General features: G+C 36.5%; 2 protein-coding genes across 4 annotated transcripts in view; one reads left to right on the plus strand and one right to left on the minus strand.

The window, feature by feature from the left end:
- Positions 1-21,096, minus strand: part of LOC135768510 (trypsin-like) — a 262,331-nt gene that overhangs the window by 146,946 nt on the left and 94,289 nt on the right. The window lies entirely within an intron of this gene.
- The window catches only part of fam171a2a (family with sequence similarity 171 member A2a), a 50,794-nt gene that overhangs the window by 15,738 nt on the left and 13,960 nt on the right, over positions 1-21,096 (plus strand). For both annotated transcript variants that reach the window (XM_065252714.2, XM_065252715.2), the window contains exon 3: positions 3,339-3,431. In XM_065252714.2, the coding sequence (XP_065108786.1) occupies positions 3,339-3,431 (93 nt within the window). The remainder of the gene's footprint in view (positions 1-3,338; positions 3,432-21,096) is intronic.

The following is a 21,096-nucleotide window of genomic DNA, read 5'->3' on the forward strand; positions in this document are numbered from 1 at the left end:
ATCTGTGAACATTATTTCATGAGCAAACAAAAAAAATTATGAGAATTAAATGTCAAAGCAATAAAACAATCAATTAATCGTCATTACCGCCAAAGCACTAAAACAGGCAATTAATCGTCATAATCGCCACAATTAATTGGTCAATTAACCGTCAGCCAAATTTCGTTATCGTGCCAGCCCTAGTCATATTTGCCCTTTTACAGGCCTTTATCTGCCCATGCAGAGGGAAGGACCCCCTGACCATCATTTAAAAAGGGCGAAGACTTTATACCAAGAATCTACACTTCGCTATTTGAAATGATACACTGTTTTGAGCTTAAATTAATGTTTAAAGTCTTGAGTTTATATCTGAATAAATCGATATCAGAATGAAGAGCGTTTTACAAATTTATTTTATTGTCATTGAAATTAGATAAATTATTATTTAAATGAAGATTAAAAGTCAGAGACAATAAATAAATTATAAAGATACTGCACTAAGGAAAGTGAAATATGTGCTTTAATGCACTTTTTATTAGTATTTAAAGAATGTCCCATATACTCAGTTTGTTGGCTATTGTTTCCAGTACAGGTAATATTAGAAGCACTGTACACCAACAAGCAGTTTTTAAGATCTTATAATATATGTAAATGACAATAATAGCACAATAAGTTAAATCAATAGTTGGCAGCCACATAGTGTCATCTTAATATCTGTATTATTGCAGGTCAGTGACTGCTAAAGACCACTTTTTCTGACAGTGTTGGATGATGCTTTCTATACTAAGCAAGATTTGCCAGGGCAGCCAACTTCATTAGAAAGATTGTGCTGGTTGACCCACTTTATTTGCTTCATAACAACATTGTTATGGGCCGTAGACTAGCTTGTACTGACATAAAAAATCATATGGGAGTGACTCAGCTTTGTGAAAATCTGCATTTTCAAGTCTTTTCCTTTTGATACCATTGCTTGCTATCTGCCCCACCCCCTGTTTTGTTATCTCCTAGCTGTGCTGAAAAGAGTTCCCAGAAAATACAGTGTTAAAGAGCTAGCTTAGTCATTCTGTTTTTTCCTCTGGCCACTGTGTGACATTCTGTTTCGTCAGTATATTTGAATGTAGAGAAAAACCTCTCATCGTGGCATTTCTTAAATGAGCTGGTAATATAGCTGTATTTTTTTCAGCAGGGTACGATATCAGACAATACCATCTATATCGGTATGGTCCAATTTGACCGTCATTCTTTGCAACAAAAACTTTGCCAGATATGTACACTGATGACAGACGTAAGCTTTCCAACCAGCTTTTGATTTATATTTTTAAACACGGAGGAGACCCCTGCCTTAAATTTAATTTTCTTCATACAGTGATTTAATAAATTTGTAGAAAACACCGTTATATTTATTGTACTTTGCCATTCATACCAAAATTACTAAGATATTAATTTTAGTCAGCATTGCCCAGTCCTATCCTTCAGGTCTTTGAACTTTTTTGTGCTTGACTATTCTTTCACCTCAATTTCTTCACTGCAATGTCCTATTTTCAACTCTGAAACTCAATTATTTTCTTCTATTTATATTGACACTGTCTGGAAGTATTGTGTTGTCACAATGCATCATAAGGTTACATGTTAAGTAAAATGAAACCACAAAGTGCCATTAAGGTACCCTCCCTCTTTTCATGCTTTTACCTTTATACATAGTGTGAGCAGTGTTGTTGTCAGCATCTTTATTTTGGGTGCATACCTACCAACCAGAATATTAAAGATGATGGAGGCTCTGTTCAGTGCATCTGTGCTGCCTGTACGTGCTTATATACAGAACTGCATGGGTGTGAATGTGTGCGAATTGACTGTGCCGTGTTTCCTACAGTCTGTTCATATACAAGTGACAAACACTCAGGGGTGATGAAATCTAGATGCACTACACTTTTGATCAATAGGTCATAGATTAGTGTTGTTGGCCCAAAAGCTTTAATGAAGAAAATATTTTATATTTGTAGAGTATGAGATGAGACTTGGTCAGATATTTTATGTTACGTTTTATTATGTTTTTTTGGCTAAAGAAAAATGCACTATGGAAATATGTTTTGACAAATGAAGAGTAATTTTTACTTTTAACTCCCAAAGTGATTTTATATAGTTTGTGCTCATTTTAGGACAAATGAAAGTGTTTACCCTAGTTTAGTTTACCCTAAATACTTGACACTTTAGCTTATATTTTATACTGTTTTTAATACTACATACAAGTTTCCTGTATTTTCTGCTTGTATTCTAATAAAGAGACTGAGAAATAATCATATATGATCACTATACAATTGCAAAAACAACAAATCTAATGGTAGCATGGTGGCCTAAGACCTTTGCATAGGCCTGTATGTGAAACACACATTTGCAGACCATTTTTAAACAATAAACTGACACAAAGACATGAATTAGTATCACAACGTCAGAACGTCTTTCTCCACACTTGTAAACACTGGGGCGATAGTTTTGCATACATCATGCGTGATCTATTGATGTGATGACGCAATTACTTGAGGTTGTGTAAGCAAGTAGTTGTGGTTTAAAAGTGCATATTTTTTATTTTTCTTGCCAAAAATGAAAATTGTTTTGCTTGATAAGACACTTATGCCTTGTTTGGGATCATTTGAAGCTGCGTTGAAACTTCAATTTTAAACTGCATTGCAACTGTAAACTGTTGAGGTCTAATAAAGTCTATTAAATTGAGAAAAATCCTGGAGTGCTTTCCCCAAAAAACTAAATTTCTTCTCGATTGAACAAAGAAAGACATAAAAAAAATTTGATGACATGGTGGTTCAAGCTTTTTTTGAAAATTGAGAATTTAATATCGGAAGCATGTAATGTACGTTCACATTTAATATGCCAAATGAAGATTTATCTCCAGGCATCTGTCCTCTGGACAAAACACTGTGTCGACATTTAAACCGACATCCATTAAACACCAACAGAACTGAGATTTGACTAGAAGCCGTTTACAGTAGCTGCAGGGATCACAGTTAACTTGGGTTTCCTGGTTTTATTAAAAGCAGATTCACAGGTTGGTTGTTGTGGTCATGCTGTGAATCGCTGAAAGATTTAGATGTGCTGATTCATAACTCAGCTGTGAGCCAGATTTTGGTTAACCACAATTTATGTCTACAAGTGCTGTCTATTTTTAATGATCCCTGAAATAAAAGTTAAAGGGCGTTGAAGGCAAATACAGAAAGTTTGATTTGTCTGTTAAGATCTGAGGCACGGATGTGAAATATCTTGGGGGTCTTTAAAGACTTTTGTTTATAAAATAGTGTCTCATTCTTTACATATACTTATCTATTTTTCTTTCTCTCTCTCTCTTTTAGTATACGCCTCTGTAAGTCTGTACTTGCTTCCTCAAAGACCAGCCACTCTTCTGCTGTATGATGATGTGGTGCATTTACTGCTGGGTGCTCCAGGTGAGTTGTGTTTTTACCCACAATTGTGCCACATTGTAGCTTTATGAACCACATCTTTCTGTTTAAATGTTCACTTTTGTTGTTCCACTGAGAACTGCAAGATTGCATTTTTCATACCTCGATGAACTGCTGCATTGATCAAATGGCCATTGATTTATTAAATCAAGTGTGTAGGTTATATGCAGAAAATATATCACCCTATATAATAATATCACCCAGTCAGAGCTTCCACCGGGACAGTATTTCATAGACATTGTTCTACTTTAAAACCTTGTGTAGAGCATTTTTACTGACAAATTATTATGAAGAAAGCCCTGCTGAACTAGCAAGAAAGGGAATTAATTTTGCTGGTTCACTCTGCACTGCTGTTGGTGAACCAGCATAACCGCATGATCAAATGAAATTGTCAAACATCATGGTCTCTTATGATTCATCAATGAAGTTTAGTTAAGCCAGCATAGTAATGTGCCATGCATTCAAACCACATATGAAATGAATCAGGCTTTTATGTTATTTTTTTGTTACTAACTATTTACTAATAATCCTCCTTTTATATTGACTCGGCTCGCCTGTATCCACGTGGTTAGTTCAGATTACAGAATTTGATAACGGCTCTATTGATTCACACACATCCTGGGGCAATTTGTGTTTGTATCTGTAGCTGTGTGGAACTGCTGATTTGGTCATTACATTACATAAAATCAAGCTAACACTACGGGCTAATAAACAGATCTAATAAAACAGAGACGGGGCGTTAGTGCTCAGAGCTTTACCATCACGTCCCTCACTAAGTGTTTTCAGGAATTTACACACATCATCAGATGATGTAATCATTTTGGTAGGTGGCTGTTTCCTCTGGTGATGTAAAGAAGATTTACAGAAACTGCTGACTGTGTTGTCTGAGCAGCTCTTGTTTGTTTTACACTCCAAGTCAGGCATTTAATGAATGATGTCACTTTAAAATATCTATATATCCTTTATATGATCAACATATCAAAACATTATTAACTAGAGAAGCAGAATTATGTATTGTACAATATTTCTTAACTTAAATTTCAGAAAATCTGAACATTTATTATTATAATATTTTGTACAGTTTGGGCAAAGGGTTATAAACACGTAAACCTTCCCAAACACTTGGAAATAAAACAAATAAAAAAACAAAGATAAATTAAATGTATGGAAAAAATATTTATGGTAAAGCATAATTTTTGCTCAAAAAAGATTATTTGCAAGGATGTGTAACTATGAGCTGAAACCTACTAAGTATGATGAAATATTCATCATGAAAAACAGCCTAAAATCAAAGACCTACAAATCTCCTGTGTGTATCGGTGTGTGTGGTAGTTAGTTCTGTCTAATCCGTATCAAGTTAATGAGCCTGATCCCTCTGTGCATATAGGGTTCAAAACAGTGTGTGGGGGTCTGTGTTTAGATGTACACAGTGATTAGATGCCCTCATATACAGTAGTTTACACCCATAGTACACTGTAAAAAAAAAAACGTAAAATTTACGGTGAAAAACCGGCAGCTGTGGTTGCCAGAAATCCACCGTAAAAAATACGGTAGTAATGTTCTTTGGTTTACGGTATAATAAGGAGTAAACTGTGAAATTAACGGTAAAAACTGGTAGCTATGGCTACAGAAATTTACTGTAAAAAAAACGGCAGAAATGTTAATCAAGTTACGGCCTGGAAAAAAATATACCGTAAAATTTACGGTGAAAAACTGGCAGCTGTGGTTGCCAGAAATCCACCGTAAAAAAAACGGTAGAAATGTTCTTTGGTTTACGGTATAATAAAGAGTGAACTGCAAAATTTACAGTTAAAAACTTTCAGCTGTGGTTGCATATAGACTTGTAAAAAAGCAAAGTCTTGTGATTCATAAATTCCAGAATAAAGCAAAACAATTAGATCACCTTATACTAGTTACATTTTTATTTAAATACCACTAATTTAGTAAACACACATTTAGGCATCCATATTTCTTTTCATTAATCAGTTCAAGAGTGCAGAACAAACATTTTGAAATACCAGAAATTTACCAGAAAGCAACATAAAAAAAACATAAGCAGAACGTTCTATCATCAGAATGGTTTAACCATGTTAATGAAAAAACATGAACAGCAAAAGTATACACAACCCATATATAGAGAGCATACAGATTTTAACTTTTTTATATCAAAAAGTATCTTTCCGTAGGGAAATACAAATTCATAAATTGACAGTACACAAAACAGCATAACCGCATAAACCTTAAAATCTCTGAATTTCATTGGCTTTAAAAGCAGATTTAATTTCATTCTTCTCAAGGGACAATAAAATATTCAAAACTAATTTCTATAGTAGAGCAGTCAATGTACTTCTTGTATAACAGTTTAGATTTACTGTCCCACAAAAATGGCCAAGAAGATCGTTTACATCCTGAAACTGAGTTACAGCATTTAGGCATCCATATTTCTTTTCATTAAACAGTTCAAGAGTACAGAACAAACATTTTGAAATACCAGAAATTTACCAGAAAGCAACATTAAAAAAAAACATAAGCAGAACGTTCTATCATCAGAATGGTTTAGCCATGTTAATGAAAAAACATGAACACCAAAAGTATACACAACTCATGTATAGAGAGCATACAGATTTTAACTTTTTTATATCAAAAAGTATCTTTCCGTAGGGAAATACAAATTCATAAATTGACAGTACACAAAACAGCATAACCGCATAAACCTTAAAATCTCTGAATTTCATTGGCTTTAAAAACAGATTTAATTTCAGCTACAAATATATTTTCTTTTTTCAAATGACTACAGGCGCATAATACCATTAAATAGGTTTGTAGGATGGAACATTCAACACACAACACAGAAATTTCCAACACAAAGTCTGAGCATCAGCAAGTGACTTAACATTGCAATTAAGTAAACAAATACAAATTTGCAAACTTGTATCTTTAAAGTGAACTGAACACTGGTAAAATTTCTCAAAAGAAAAAAAAAATACTAATAGCAGTGTCCAACCTTAATCTGCTCTCCATTCATGGTCCGCAAGGTCTGCTATGAGTGTAAGGACTCTGGGATTCACTGGGAGCTGTTTTTTGTTTTTTTTCCATTCAACTTTGGTGCCCTTCTCTGGGTTTATGCTAAAGAAGCACCTGGAGAAGAAGGGAAATTGAATGACTTGAATTAGCTACTTAATGGAATCCTGCATTGCATCATTTTAACATTCAACAAGTACACAGCAAATTTAGCAGAGGCTAAGATGGTGGTGTTACCGGAAGCTAGTTATTTTCATTTATAAAATTTTAAATATGGATTTTCCACAACAACGCCGTGACTTGGGGTGAGTAAATCATGGGTTTAATATACAGGGTACCCCCAGGATTGTCAAACCTAAATTCAAGGATTTTTAAGACCTTTTTAATACCACTTCAAATGAAATTTAATACCTACATCGCACCCATTCGGGTAGAATAAATCATTTTAAATAACGTAATATACCTTAAATAATTACTATTTACAAGTGTTCATGACAACATGCCTCTGAAAGGCTGAGTCCAAGGCCCTAACCCTTATCTTTAACCAACAATCAAAACCAACAATCAAATAGATTTAATAGATGATATTAACTAATTAAACAGTAAACAAAATATATAATAGCTTAAATTTGCGTTATTGTTTGCAGCTTATTATTGCATGGATCACACATGACTATTGTTTAACACATAAATGACCTTCTCCAACATAATGATCATATTAAAACGTGTCTATTCTACCTTGATTTATTAGAGACGGATTGTGGAACAGAAGATTGTGTGCGTGCGTCACTGATGAAATCAAACAATCGATCACAGGTGCGAGGACACCCGTCATTGTCCCGCCCCCACAGTCCCAAAGTCAACTTGATCGAGCAAGTGCGTGTTGTGCAGCTGCGAGCGCATAGAGAGAGTCGAGCGAGCGCTCATCCCAGCCTTTGCTTTGCTCGCGTGACTGTGTTTGGGCGCTCTGAGCAGAGGTGCGCATGCGCTCTCGGGAGGACGTTTTTCTGCGTGCGGATAGTGTTCTGCGCTCGTATCTGTCGCTTGCGCGTGGTTTTCGTGCATGCGAGTTTTGTGTCTGAATTAACAGCATATAAATCTATTGATCATTTGAAAAACTAAGACCTCCGTGAAAAATTCAAGACTTTGAGGTGAAATTCAATACCTTTTTAGGCCTTAATATGGGAAAGTGAAATTCAATACTTTTTCAAGACTTTTAAGACTCTGCGGGTACCCTGAATATAATTTTTAAACGATATACAATGATTATCACATATGGTGTACTCACTTTTGTTGCAGGCTATTTGGACAATAATAATCAAGTTATTTTGAGAGGACAGTAAATCTATACTGCTATACAGGAGCATATTGACTAGTCTAAAATATACAAATTTCTAAAGTATTGTCCCTTAAGAAGATGGGAATAGCAAACATGCATCATAGATGAATTAGAAACTGCTGGTGAGATGAAATATGCAAGATAACGTTCATAATATATAATTTAATTTCTCCAGTGACAAAATTAGAACTTAATAGGTTTTTAAGTCACAAAGAGGACATATATGCTATTGCTCTGGGACAGACTCGCTGCATACCTCTCAAATCACAGCATTTTGCAACTTGCTAATCCCACATTAGTGTGGGCAATGATTAAATTCAATTTAAGCATACAATCTCTTTGGAAGAATAAACATTAGATGCTATAAAATGTAATATCTTGGAAAATGGCATTTAGACCTAAATTTAAAGGCTTCAATTTTTAAAGGAACACGCCCACATTCTGGGAATTTAGCTTATTCACCGTAACCCCCAGAGTCAGATAAGTCCATACATACCTTTCTCATCTCTGTGTGTACTGCTAGCTTAGCACAAAGTCTTGAAGTGAATGGCTCCAGCTAGCACACTACTCCCAATAAGTGACAAAATAATGCGAACATTTTCCTATTTATGTGTTGTGATTTGTGTAGTCACACCATGTACAAATAGCAAGGTCATATGAGACACAGCCATCTTTTAACAGTATACATACTGCGAACTATATTCTCAGGTGAAGCACTGCTACTTGGCCAGAGTGATTTGCTCACAGCACCCGAGAAGCCCCCTGGGGAGGAGCAGAGAGTTCGGTCAGAGTTGTGCAAATCACTCCGCCCAAGTAGCAGTGCTTCGTCTTCTACGAATTTAGTTTCCAGTATGTATACTGTTAAAAGATGGCTGTGTCTCATATCACCTTGTAATTTGTACACGGTGTGACTATACAAATCACAACACATAAATAGAAAAAAGTTTGCATTATTTTATCACTTATTGGGAGCAGTATGCTAGCTGGAGCCATTCACTTCCAGACTTTGTGCTAAGCTAAGCTAGCAGGGGCTGGGTCAGACAGAGTTACAGCACGCACGGAGATGAGAAAGGTATGTATGAACTTATCTAACTCTGGGGGTTACGATGAATAAGCTAAATTCCCAAAATGTGGGCGTGTTCCTTTAAGAGCTCACATACTGTTTTTAATTATAGAAGCGCAAATTATCAAAAGAAAACACTGATAAAAAAATGTAAACCTTGTAATCCATAACTTCAATACCTTGTAAATAATAAATGCAGGATTCATGGAAAGTGTTATCCAACATTCTTTAAAAAAAATCTTTTTTGAAATGCAGAATTCCGAATGTGCTTAGAATAAGCAAAAAACACCAAAGTTTCATTTTTAAATGAACTTTCAAATAAATTAATGTAAAAAATATTTTTGAGCTTACCTTTGCAGGAATTCCAGAGTAGAACCCAGCTCCAAAGGATAATGAATGTTGAAACAGTAGAAGCTGCCAAACATTATGCATATTGCTGAGATGAATGTAGAAATGTGTGGAGTTGTTATCCTTTGGTCAATGCTCACCATGAACAGCTTTGATGTGTAGCAGGAAGAGCCTAAAGGAAAAAATGTAAAGGTTTTTAGTTGTGACATAATAATACATTTTTAAATTCTTATCTCATTGTGCTGACATTGTTCTTTACAGAACTAATCTTTAAAGGAACACGCCCACATTTTGGGAATTTAGCTTATTCGCCGTAACTCCAGAGTTAGATAAGTCCATACATACCTTTCTCATCTCTGTGCGTGCTGTAACTCTGTCTGACACAGCCCCCGCTAGCTTAGCTTAGCACAAAGTCTGGAAGTGAATGGCTCCAGCTAGCACACTGCTCCCAATAAGTGACAAAATAATGCAAACATTTTCCTATTTATGTGTTGTGATAACAAGGTGATATGAGACACAGCCATCTTTTAACAGTATACATACTGGGAACTATATTCTCAGAAGATGAAGCACTGCTACGTGGGCGGAGTGATTTGCTCACAGCACCCAAAAAGCCCCAAGTAGCAGTGGTTGGCCTTCTGAGAATATAGTTCCCAGTATGTATACTGTTAAAAGATGGCTGTGTCTCATGTGACGTTGTTTTTTGTACACGGTTGTGACTATACAAAACACAACACATAAATAGGAAAATGTTCACGTTATTTTGTCACTTATTGGGAGCAGTGTGCTAGCTGGAGCCATTCACTTACCCGACTTTGTGCTAAGCTAAGCTAGCGGGGACTGCGTCAGACAGAGTTACAGCACGCACAGAGATTAGAAAGGTATGCATGGACTTATCTTACTCTGGGGGTTACGGTGTATACGCTAAATTCCCAAAATGTGGGCGTGTTCCTTTAACTAGGGATACACCGACTATTCTGCATTTTCGGTGTTTGGCTAAATGAGTAAAAAGGAGCCATACGCTTTATAAATGAAGCAAATATGTCAGCAGTGTGGAAGCATTTTAAAGCGTCAAAGAAAGCCACAAAAATGTATAGCACTACAAGTTTAAAGGAAAACACCATCATGTTATTACCTCAACTTAGACAAATTAATACATACCCATTTTTCAATGCGTTAACTTCATCTTTGAACAGCGCATCGTCAATGTGTTAGCATTTAGCCTAGCCCCATTCATTCCTTTAGAAGCCACCAAACACTTCCATGTTTTCCCTTTTAAAGACTGTTACATGAGTAGTTACACAAGCATGGCGACACAAAATAAAACAAAGCGATTTTTTTAAAGCTGATAAATAATGACAACTATATTGTATTGCAGAAGAGCACTTCGTTTGCAGCGCTTCGACCTTGGCAGGCAGTAACATCAACGGGCAGGCGGGGGGGGGGGGGGTGGAGTTCACAGGAGTGATGATGTTACTGCGCCAGAGGTCAAAGTGCTGTAAACTAAGTGCTCTTCCACCATATAATATATTTCTAATTTTTATCCGCTTAAAAAAACGCCACGTTTTATTTTGTGCCACCATATTTACTCATGTAACAATCTTTAAAGGACAAGTTCGGTATTTTAGACTTAAAGCCCTGTTTTCAGATTGTTTATGGTCAAATAGAATGGTTTTGACTGAAATTTCGTCATTTTCGGCTGCCCTGAGAATTTTCGCGTGTTTGTGTTTCAGCTCAGACTTCTACAATGGGTTTATAGGTGCACTGGAACAATCCTTCCTAAAATGCATTAAACTTTCGTTTACAAAGACGTGAAACTCACCGAGTGGTCAGGGGTGTTCACTGGTATGCTCACACAAAAATCGCTCCAAAAGACGCATTCCAACAGGTTTTATCGTAGTTTTTACCAACTCCATTGACTGTATTAGACGTCCTGTGAGGTACGGTATTACTCCGCGCCGGGAACTTTGTTTCTATTCTTGCAATTGGCAAAGGCGGATTAGCGCCACCACCTGGGCTGGAGTGTTTATTATTCAAGCTCTAAGCGGAAGAATGTACGGGTGTGAGGCGTTTGGGGAAATAGGTCCACAAGTTAACAACGAATGCTAAAACAGCTGTTGGAAAGCATCTTTTGCAGCGATTTTTGTGTGAGCATATCAGTGAACACCCCTGACCACTCGGTGAGTTTCACGTCTTTGTAAACGAAAGTTTAATGCATTTTAGGAAGGATTGTTCCAGTGCACCTATAAACCCATTGTAGAGGTCTGAGCTGAAACACAAACACGCGAAAATTCTCAGGGCAGCCGAAAATGTCGAAATTTCAGTCAAAACCATTCTATTTGACCATAAACAATCTGAAAACAGGGCTTTAAGTCTAAAATACCGAACTTGTCCTTTAAATAGGCAACACATGGAAGTGTTTGGTGATTTCTAAATTCAGTCCTGTTTGGATCCTAAGGAATGAATGGAGCTAGGCTAAATGCCAACACATTAACGACGCACTATGCAAAGATGAAGTGCATGCATTGAAAAAGACAGGTATGTATTAATTAGTCTAAATTGAGGTAAGAACATAGTAAAATGTAAAAAAACTGTGGTGTTTTCCTTTAATTAATCATTTAAAATTCAGAGACACCGAACAACAGAGTACATGAAAAACACAGCAGAAATTCTATAGATATTCATTAAAACTTACCACAGACAACGATGCAGGGTGTTGCTGGTAACTTATCTAGCTGTACATCTTCAACAAGGCAAGACTCTTCAACATAGTGAAACATCATCTCTTCCTTTTCATCGAAGTAGGAAAGCAGGAGCAGTACCAAGTCTTTAATATCTTCAGAACATCCCTCAATTTGTCCCCTCATAACTTCAAGTTTTGCAGCAGCTTGAAGAACTTGTTTCTTCCGTTCTGCACCAACAGTTTTTAGAAAGTTAAGGAGCCGCTGTCCCTTTTTATCCAAGCTGTTGAAGAGCGTCTCCTTTAGATCGATTCCTGTTAGCAACTTGAAGTGTACACACATGCCAACCTCTCGAAACAAAAAAGGCCAGGTCTCACAAAGCTGTTGCATGCTTGTTCCGTTGTTTATGTCTCTGCGTTGTGTATAGTATGTTGCTTTCAAAAGACTCCTTACTACTTCTGGGTCAGCATTAGCTGTTGTAGACATCATCTTCATCTGTTCTTGTTTATCCAACTGGCTCTCTTTAGTCTCACTGAGTGGCATAAGTTTTAATTCCCAATTCACACAACCATAAGTGTCTTGAACTGCTGCCTTTTTTTCACCAGGAATCTCGTCTGTGTCAGAGTCTTCTGTTCTGTTGCGTTTTCTGATTTTTGGCACATATGATCTCTTTATGTTTTCTACACGATTCTGAAGCTGTTTCACCAGCGAATGATACCCTGAACCAACTATATCACCCTCAATAACATCCTGCAGGGATGCAGGGTATTTGGCCACCATCTTTTTAGCAATGGTTGTTGAACTTTGTTTACTGGGACCATCACATACCTTCAACATGTCAGAAACCACTATTCTGATCATTTCTCAACGTAATCGAGGACTTAGTCTCTTCTTTTTTTCTAAACAATGAATAATTTCTTCTGGAAGCTTCTGCCATGGAATTTTATAGTTGTCTGCCCAGTCTAAAGGCACTTTGGAAACCTTGACAAGATGTGATGAAGATGACGAACACGAAGCTAAATTATTGTCACTGTTTTCTGCCAAATTTGATGCGCAACCAGTGCTTTGTTCTACAAATCAAAGAGGAAACCTTAATTGAACTCTTCTGAAACTAGATTAAGAACACATACATTATAAAATCAAATGTTGAAATGTACTTACGATTCTGGCCCAAGACAGATACCAGTTTCCTAGCCTGAATGTGTCGTAATACTGGAAGGAGATCTGCTTCCTGAACATACTGAAAATCTTCAGGTGTCGTTACCCCAAGTGAGTTCAGTGTCTCCACAACTGATGCCAGCACCGAAGATGAAAGATCTGGGAGTACCCGAACAATTGCACTGGTTACATTCCTTTGCTGTGATTCATCCATAACTAAAACAGAAATACATCAATTTAGTGTATTGAAAAAGAATAAATGTGTAGTGTTTAGTTACTTACACAAACAACAAACTGAGAAAGATTATTTCATTTGTATTACTTGGGTTTTAGCATTGGTTATAAATACAATCAAGTGCTATAACAATGCTAGACCTGTTATGCACTAATGTGACACTACACTGTGTTTCAGGGTGACAACCCTACATCCTTGCATCATGTAAGACGTCAAAGGATAAAAGTCAAGCAAGTCCTCAATATTCAAACACTGCACCCTCTCACTGGTGTTTCTTAGCGAGTACAAATGATACTCAGGAAGAAGGTCTGCTATGAACACTTTGGTCAGTAAATCAACTCGCTCGTCTGTGATGAACATGAGCAAAAGTTCACCAAATTCCATGGTTTCATCATTTCTAATGACAACCAGTTGGCCCTTCTTGAATACAGTTCCTTTATACTGTATTTCTACAGAAACCTGTGTTTGTGTTTCAGTAAAGCTGAACTGACTGACAGCAGCTTTGACAGTTTCACTGTAAAGCTCAGAACAAAATGGAGAACTCCCTTTCACTTGCAATACTGGGGGACAAGAACCAGATGCCAAGTAGGCCTGAAACAACTGATGCCTCTCTGAAAGGGTGTGACACAAATTCTTAAAATTCTTTATATGTCTGGTACATCTTTTGAAGTAACTATGCTTACTTTCAAATCTCATAGTCCATAACCTTATCAATGGACCAAATTTGAGTATCAGACCTGGATAGTGCCGCAAGTAGTGATGTTTTGGTCTCAGATTTACTTCAGGAAATGCTGCTTTTCTGGACTCCAAGTATTCCTGTATGAGAACATCCAAGTAAGCAACCTGTGACACTGAAATTTTCTGAGCACAGATCAGTTCAACAATCTCCTTTAGCTGAAGTGTTAACTGCCAAACTTCATCTGCAGGATCTAGCACTCTGTCACTAAGTATAACAGGTAGAAGCCTTAAAAAATTCCAATTTTGAATGGCCTGACCTGCCAGCTTAAGTCCATGCGGACTGACCTCACAAGGTTTTGAGAGAGCGTCAGAACCACTATATTTGAACTGACAGATTCGACGGTTAAGAACTGGGTAAGTGAACCACTTTTTCTTAACAAAATACTTCAGGTACAGGACAACATCATAAGACAACACGCCTTCAAAAACATCGTGACCAAGGCAAGGTGGCAAGCCAGGTTGGCACACATTAAAGTTTTTCAAAGAACTGAAAACTGAACTGAACTTTATGCCTTGAACCTCTGTAACGCCTTCTGTCTGTAACTGTTTAACAGCAGATTCATATCCCTCAACAGTACGTAGTGGACCACATGAATTTGGGTCAACACTCTGAAATTCATCTTTAGTAATTAGACAGTACCTGCAAAAGTACTTGGACTGGCTAAAGTTTTCAGTGAACCCACCAATACAGTGTGATCCCAAGTTATCTCCAGCGATGCAGTAAAGACTGCCTTTAATAACAGACTGGTCTGACAGAGAAATCCCATTTTCCTCAAGATCTTTCAGGTCTGCTACTAGCTGTGAGAAAACACTTTCATGGCCAAAGTCTTTAAAGTCCTTCTCCCTGCACAACATAACCAGCTGCATATGTTCTGTGTTTGACCTAAGATGAGCTGGCAAATTAACAAGAGAGAGATAAACAGCCAAAATTTTGTGTTTTTTGCGTGCAGACCCTAAAGGGTTAACCACCTCAAAAGCATCCTGATAGAGCAGTAGCTGAAGGCTTGGATTGTCTTCAGAGAAATCTCTGGACTTAAGTATTTGGCCATCAGAGCAATCACAAAGAATGTCAGAGTTGTTTTCAGTCAGGTGCATTGAAATGTAATTCCTCCCAATATCTGAATTTAACAAACTCCTCAATGTCTCTTTTACAGGAACATAATATGCAAACTGCTCTTTCCGGTTCTCATCTCTACCTAAAAGTATTCTTTTTGGTTCAACATAGCTGAATACTTTTTTAAATGCCTGGCTCCTTGAGTACACTGTTCGCAAAGGTCCCTTGTGACACATAGAAAACAAGTCTGATTCTTTCACTGTAGCAAGGATTTTAGAAATTGTTTCCTCTGGAAGTGACAGATCATTCTGCAAAAGTGAATGAAGCTTACTAACAGTATATGTTTGTCCCAATTCATGAATATTTTGCATCTCATCTACAATATTTTGTATTGTAGAAGCTGCGAGAAGAAACTGTCCTTGTAATTTCAGATAAAATAAGCTAACATTTTTTAAAAATAAATCATCAAAATTTTCAAATGAACCAATTTCAACTTCTGACTCACCTGTATTTACATCCAGGTCAGAAGCTGCAGGATATTGCTCAGTTGAAACAGATGCAATCTCTGGTGCAGATTGTTGATGTGAATGATCAATGCTGTTAAAGGAGCAATTCCTGTGCTTCCTAGACATATGGGAAGTAAAAGAAGACTTAATTTGAAAAGTATATTTGCACCCTCTTACTGGACAGTTAACTGCACGACCTTCCTTTAAATGGTTCTTTAAATGAGCAACAAGACCAGGCACATCGCTACACTGATGACCACAAAGTGCAACATTGCATATTAAGGCTGTATCAGTTACTCTATGTGCATAGGTGTTATGTCCCCGATAAAAATGACTCTTGAATGCTTCATATTTGGAAAATGACTGTTTGCAATCAACAGCTGCGCATTTGAAAATTGCATGTGGTTCGTTGCGATGCAGTCTACAGTGCAAGACATAGTCCCTCAGACTGTGCACTGTTAAACTACAAAAGTTGCAAGTGTACATTTTTAAAGCATATTCCAAAGTGATTTACATTGAACTGAACTCTGAGCTCACACTGTCCATTCAGTTAACAGTGAAACATTTGCTTACCTGTGTGTGTTGCAGAAAGACCACCAAACAAACGAGACAGAGCAGGCAGTGCAACGTGTTGAGTGCTGACGGGACTGGTCGTCAATAGAAAGACAAGACTTTTAATAAAAGAAATAACTTTCATTTAAAATAAAACATACTATGCAACGCAGTGTCACTGACTGGACAACTAAAATGACAATAAAACAAGAAAAGCTTTCAAACTTGAAACCAGGGCTTTTACAAATGGTTTAATATGATGCTCTAATTACAATCTCCACTATTATTCATTTAGCCCCACAAACAGATTGATAAATGGGTCGCAAAATGTTTTAATGACAAAGAAACCAAGCAAATTCCCGAGCGAATTAGTAAACTACTAGGGTGTAACGTTAAGGTTATATATTAAACGTTTAAAATATTAGCAACTAGTAGACATCCAGCTGGTTAACGTTACACGTTTAATCTTGAGATTTGAAAAATTACATAAAAAATACCAAACGCTTTAAAACACAACCGCATAACCTTATACAACAAGACAATTAATACCACAAACTGGGCTTATATGTGCTCACCAAAGAGATTTTGTGGTTCATTTAATTTACATTTCATGAGTTAACAGCAGCACGTAGCCTTCCTTTCCTGGGTCAGCTAAAAAAAACCGCGAAACCAACGGGCTCGCGCATATGGTTTACCTCACAAATATTTTTGCAAGTAACTTAACTCAGAATATAACCATATAATATAACCTAAAACTTATAACGAAGGAAATTATTATATCTTAAATGTACAAACTGTGCTTATATGTGCTCACCAAAGAGACGAATAACACTTAAAATCCAGAGGAGTAAAGAGCAGCACGATGCTTTGCTTGGCTGTGTTCCAGAAAGACCGCCAAACCAACGGGCTCGCGCATATGGTTTACCTCACAAATATTTTTGCAAGCAACTTAACTCAGAATATAACCATAACTAAAACTGATAACAAAGGCAATTATTATATCTTAAATGTACAAACTGTGCTTATATGTGCTCACCAACGAGACGAATAACACTTAAAATCAGAGGAGTAAACAGCAGCACGATGCTTTGCTTGGCTGTGTTCCAGAAAGACCGGCGCCAACCTAACGAGCAAGCCTAGGCAACGGCTTCGGCAACGGTGCAACGTGAGCGCTGATTGGACAATTCAAAAATCAATACATTTTATAAAAAAAACCTTCACTTTATACAAAGTCGTGGTACTGAGTGGACAACTAATAAAATTAAGACTGTAGCATAAAGTAAAGCCTTAATTTAACATAACATAAAAATTACCATATTTTAAAAATGTTTTTAATTAATATGATGCAACGTAATATAAATGCAATATATTGCATATGAACCAAAAACAATAACATAAAGTTTGGATTTTAAAACCTTTTACATATTGCATTTCATATTAATTTCAGAATTCAGTGACATTATTGAGGAGTCTAAATCAGGAGTCATTGCAATTAAAATACTTCATGTAATATTTCATATTTTATTATGGGAGAGACTAGTTTTTTAAGCTGCTTGATTTATTGTTAAAAAACACAAGTGCATAACATACTGCTAACAGCATACATCAGAAATTTTCACAATACAGTGATTTTCTGTTTATTTTGTTTGTGTGCTTTACTGTTGTTTGGTGGTAAAATAAAAGACATTTTACAAAGCAATCATGTGAAACCTGTTAAATGTCCTTGTTTTTACATTAACAGCATTACACCGTCAATTTATCGGTAATTTCATGTTTTTTGAATTACGTTTTTTTTCCTTCACTATTTTACATTCTTTCACCGTTAAATCCACGGACTTTTTTTACAGTGTACCCACTTCAGCTAAAAGCCAACCGCGTCCTCTTTAACACTCTCTCGCTCTAGATCAGTGTAGTTCAAAGTTTTTCAGCCCAAGGACCACTTTATCTTCCAATTTTTTTTCTGAGGACCACCTAACAGAATCCCACTCTAACACGCCCCCAAAAAAACAACAAAATAGGAAGGATAAGCTAAGTTTAAGTTTAATATGCAACTGTTTAAGTCAAAAACAATTTTTTTAAACACAAATGCAATGATATGTTCAGAAATTATTATATGAATTTTATTTCATTTGAAAAAGTAAATGTGAAATGAGTTGCGGCATAATATGAACAACAAACTGCACATATGATAAAAAAACTGCAATTAAACATAGTATAACAGCCTAGGTCCCACTTAATGTCATTCCAAAAAGCCATTAGTTTAAAACTGAGGTGGTGGGTATGTGAAGTCTATGGTTGTAACTATGGTCAATTTTCCTCTTAATGTCCAAAATCACTGAAATTACAGGGATTTTACACATGAAACAAAAACAAGTACATTACAGAACTAATAGATCTGTGGATTTTAGCTGCTTTAAGTTGACGCTTGATCTTTTCTTTTGACTCCTTTTTGGTTTAGCCACCGATCCATTTTTACGTTATTAAAACAGAATGGCAAGAACTGATATCACAGTTTCACAAGTGCATTAAAAATCTACTTAAATAAGTGATAATTTTGTATAAACACTTGCCTAGTTTAGATCATCTTTTGGCGGACCACTTGGGGGGTTTGGCAGACCACTAGTGGTCCGCAGACCACACTTTAAGAATTACTGCTCTAGATTATCATCAGTACCCTCAAACCCATCCACAAAACAAAGCAGCTTGTTAGACCCACACAGGAAAATAACTTATCATCTGATTTAGACACTTTAACAAGGATGTAAAATTACACTATGCCTATAGTAAAGGAAAACTGTTTTTCAATATTTTACTATGTTCTCACCTCAACTTAGACAAATAAATACATACCTATCTTTTTCAATGCATGCACTTTATCTTTGTATTGCGCGTCTTGAATGTGTTAGCATTTAGCCTAGCCCCCTTCATTCCTTAGGATCTAAACAGGGATGAATTTAGAAGCCACCAAACACTTCCATGTTTTCCCTATTTAAAGACTGTTACATGAGTAGTTACACGAGTAAGTATGGTGGCACAAAATAAAACAAGGTGATTTTTTTAAGCGGATAAAAATGAGATCTATATTATACGGGGGAAGAGCACTTAGTTTGCAGCACTTAGACCTTGGCGCGCAGTAACAACATCCCTCCCACTCTCGCTTAAACGTCTGTCAATATTACTGCGGCCAAGGTCGAAAACTGCAAACTAAGTGCTCTTCGGCAATACAATATCGTTACCACCTTATTACTCGTGTAACTACTCATGTAACAGTCTTTAAATAGCAAAAACATGAAAGAATTTGGTGGCTTCTAAATTCATCGCTGTTTGGATCCAAAGAAATGAATGGGGCTAGGCTAAATCAGGGGCGGCGTTTGCGTATGGCAGGGTATGGCAGTTGCCATACCCTAGCATTCAGACAAAACACCAGAAATCAACAGGCTATAATGAAGCTCATTAAAAATAATGTTAAATATTTTCAGTAGAACATATCTGAACATTGGTACATCACTAATATGGATAATTTACGCGTGTGCGCGACTTCATGCTATAATATAGGAACCGACATGTGGATGACATCAACGTGCCGCGAGAGCGGTTTGAAAGCAAACTCTTCCGATGATTTCTCGCCTCACCCTCGCGGTACTTTGATGTCATCAACCTGTCGTTCTTGCAGCGCAGCTTGAATTGTGCAGGATGTCTCATAATGACCGCTGTTGTTATAATCTTTATTTTCGCAAGTAAACTCCTTTTTTTTTTAACATTCAAACAGACTCATGGTTCTCCCCCACACTCGCGCAATGCATATTGCATACATTATTCCAGAAGTAAAATGATTTGTTCTCTGTGGATAAATAAACATGTTCTCTTACACTGGGAAATTGTATCGCAGTCGAAGTGAATTGTATTAATTATTTGCGCGCGTTTTTGAATATGGCGACTTGTGGAATAAAAACTGCACGACGACAAAAGGTAAGACTTGTTTTTGCATTTAGCCCTGTTTTGCTAAGTTTTATTTAGCTAGGGGTGACCCCGAATAGTCGAAGATTCGATGCATCGATAGGAGAAGCCTGATTCGACTACCAATCTCACAGTCCAATCGTCGCAGATGTGTTATGAAATGAGGATCATTCAATTTTAGCCGTATATGGGTTCACACATTATCTGATTTCACATATAACAGCTTTCTCACAATATATTAATATACAGCATATTATTATAATGCTGCAAATAATATGTGAAGTAACAGCTTTCAATAAATATTTTTAAAATGCGTTAATAAATCCAACATCCCTTGTGACCGGGCTACACGGAGGTTTCTTAGTTAATAAAACATTGCCTCTTTGTTTCTACATTTAAAAGACAAAGCTGGCAATTATATTATGGCTATAGATTTCTATTATTTCAATAATTTATTTTATTTTATTTATAAATCACTCTGGGTTATCTGATTTGATTTAACTATTTGGCTTGTGTTTTGTTTCTGTGCACTTGAGGCATTTTGCATATTTGTTCTGCACCTTGTTACTTCTGATGACCTTATTTTATTTAAAAAATGTATCTATTATAAACGTAAATTCTGATCTAATTTAAGTCTGTAAATTTTGGATAGCTTTTCGTTGTATCAATGTTGCGCTACTGCGTGGTGGCCATGCTTGCGCATGTAATTTAGCCGAACGGGTTAGGTGCTCTGCCTCTCATATTTAGGAGTTCATCAAACTAAACATTAAAAAACGGATGTTTTTCGACGGGTATAAGTTTTTAAAATGTATTTATCATACATTTTGGTTATCTTGTCAAAAGTTAAACTACAAAACAGGTAAGCCGTTATTTAAAATTTCGGTGATGAAACGGAAACTATCTGCACCGAACCTATTTCTGCCTGACTTTTCTTGTGATTTAATATTATGGTTGGTGTTCACTTTTAAATGATAGCAAAGAGATTCCTGAAATAAATA

Source organism: Paramisgurnus dabryanus, chromosome 3 (assembly GCF_030506205.2).
Source record: "Paramisgurnus dabryanus chromosome 3, PD_genome_1.1, whole genome shotgun sequence".
NCBI classification, from domain to species: Eukaryota; Metazoa; Chordata; class Actinopteri; order Cypriniformes; family Cobitidae; genus Paramisgurnus; species Paramisgurnus dabryanus.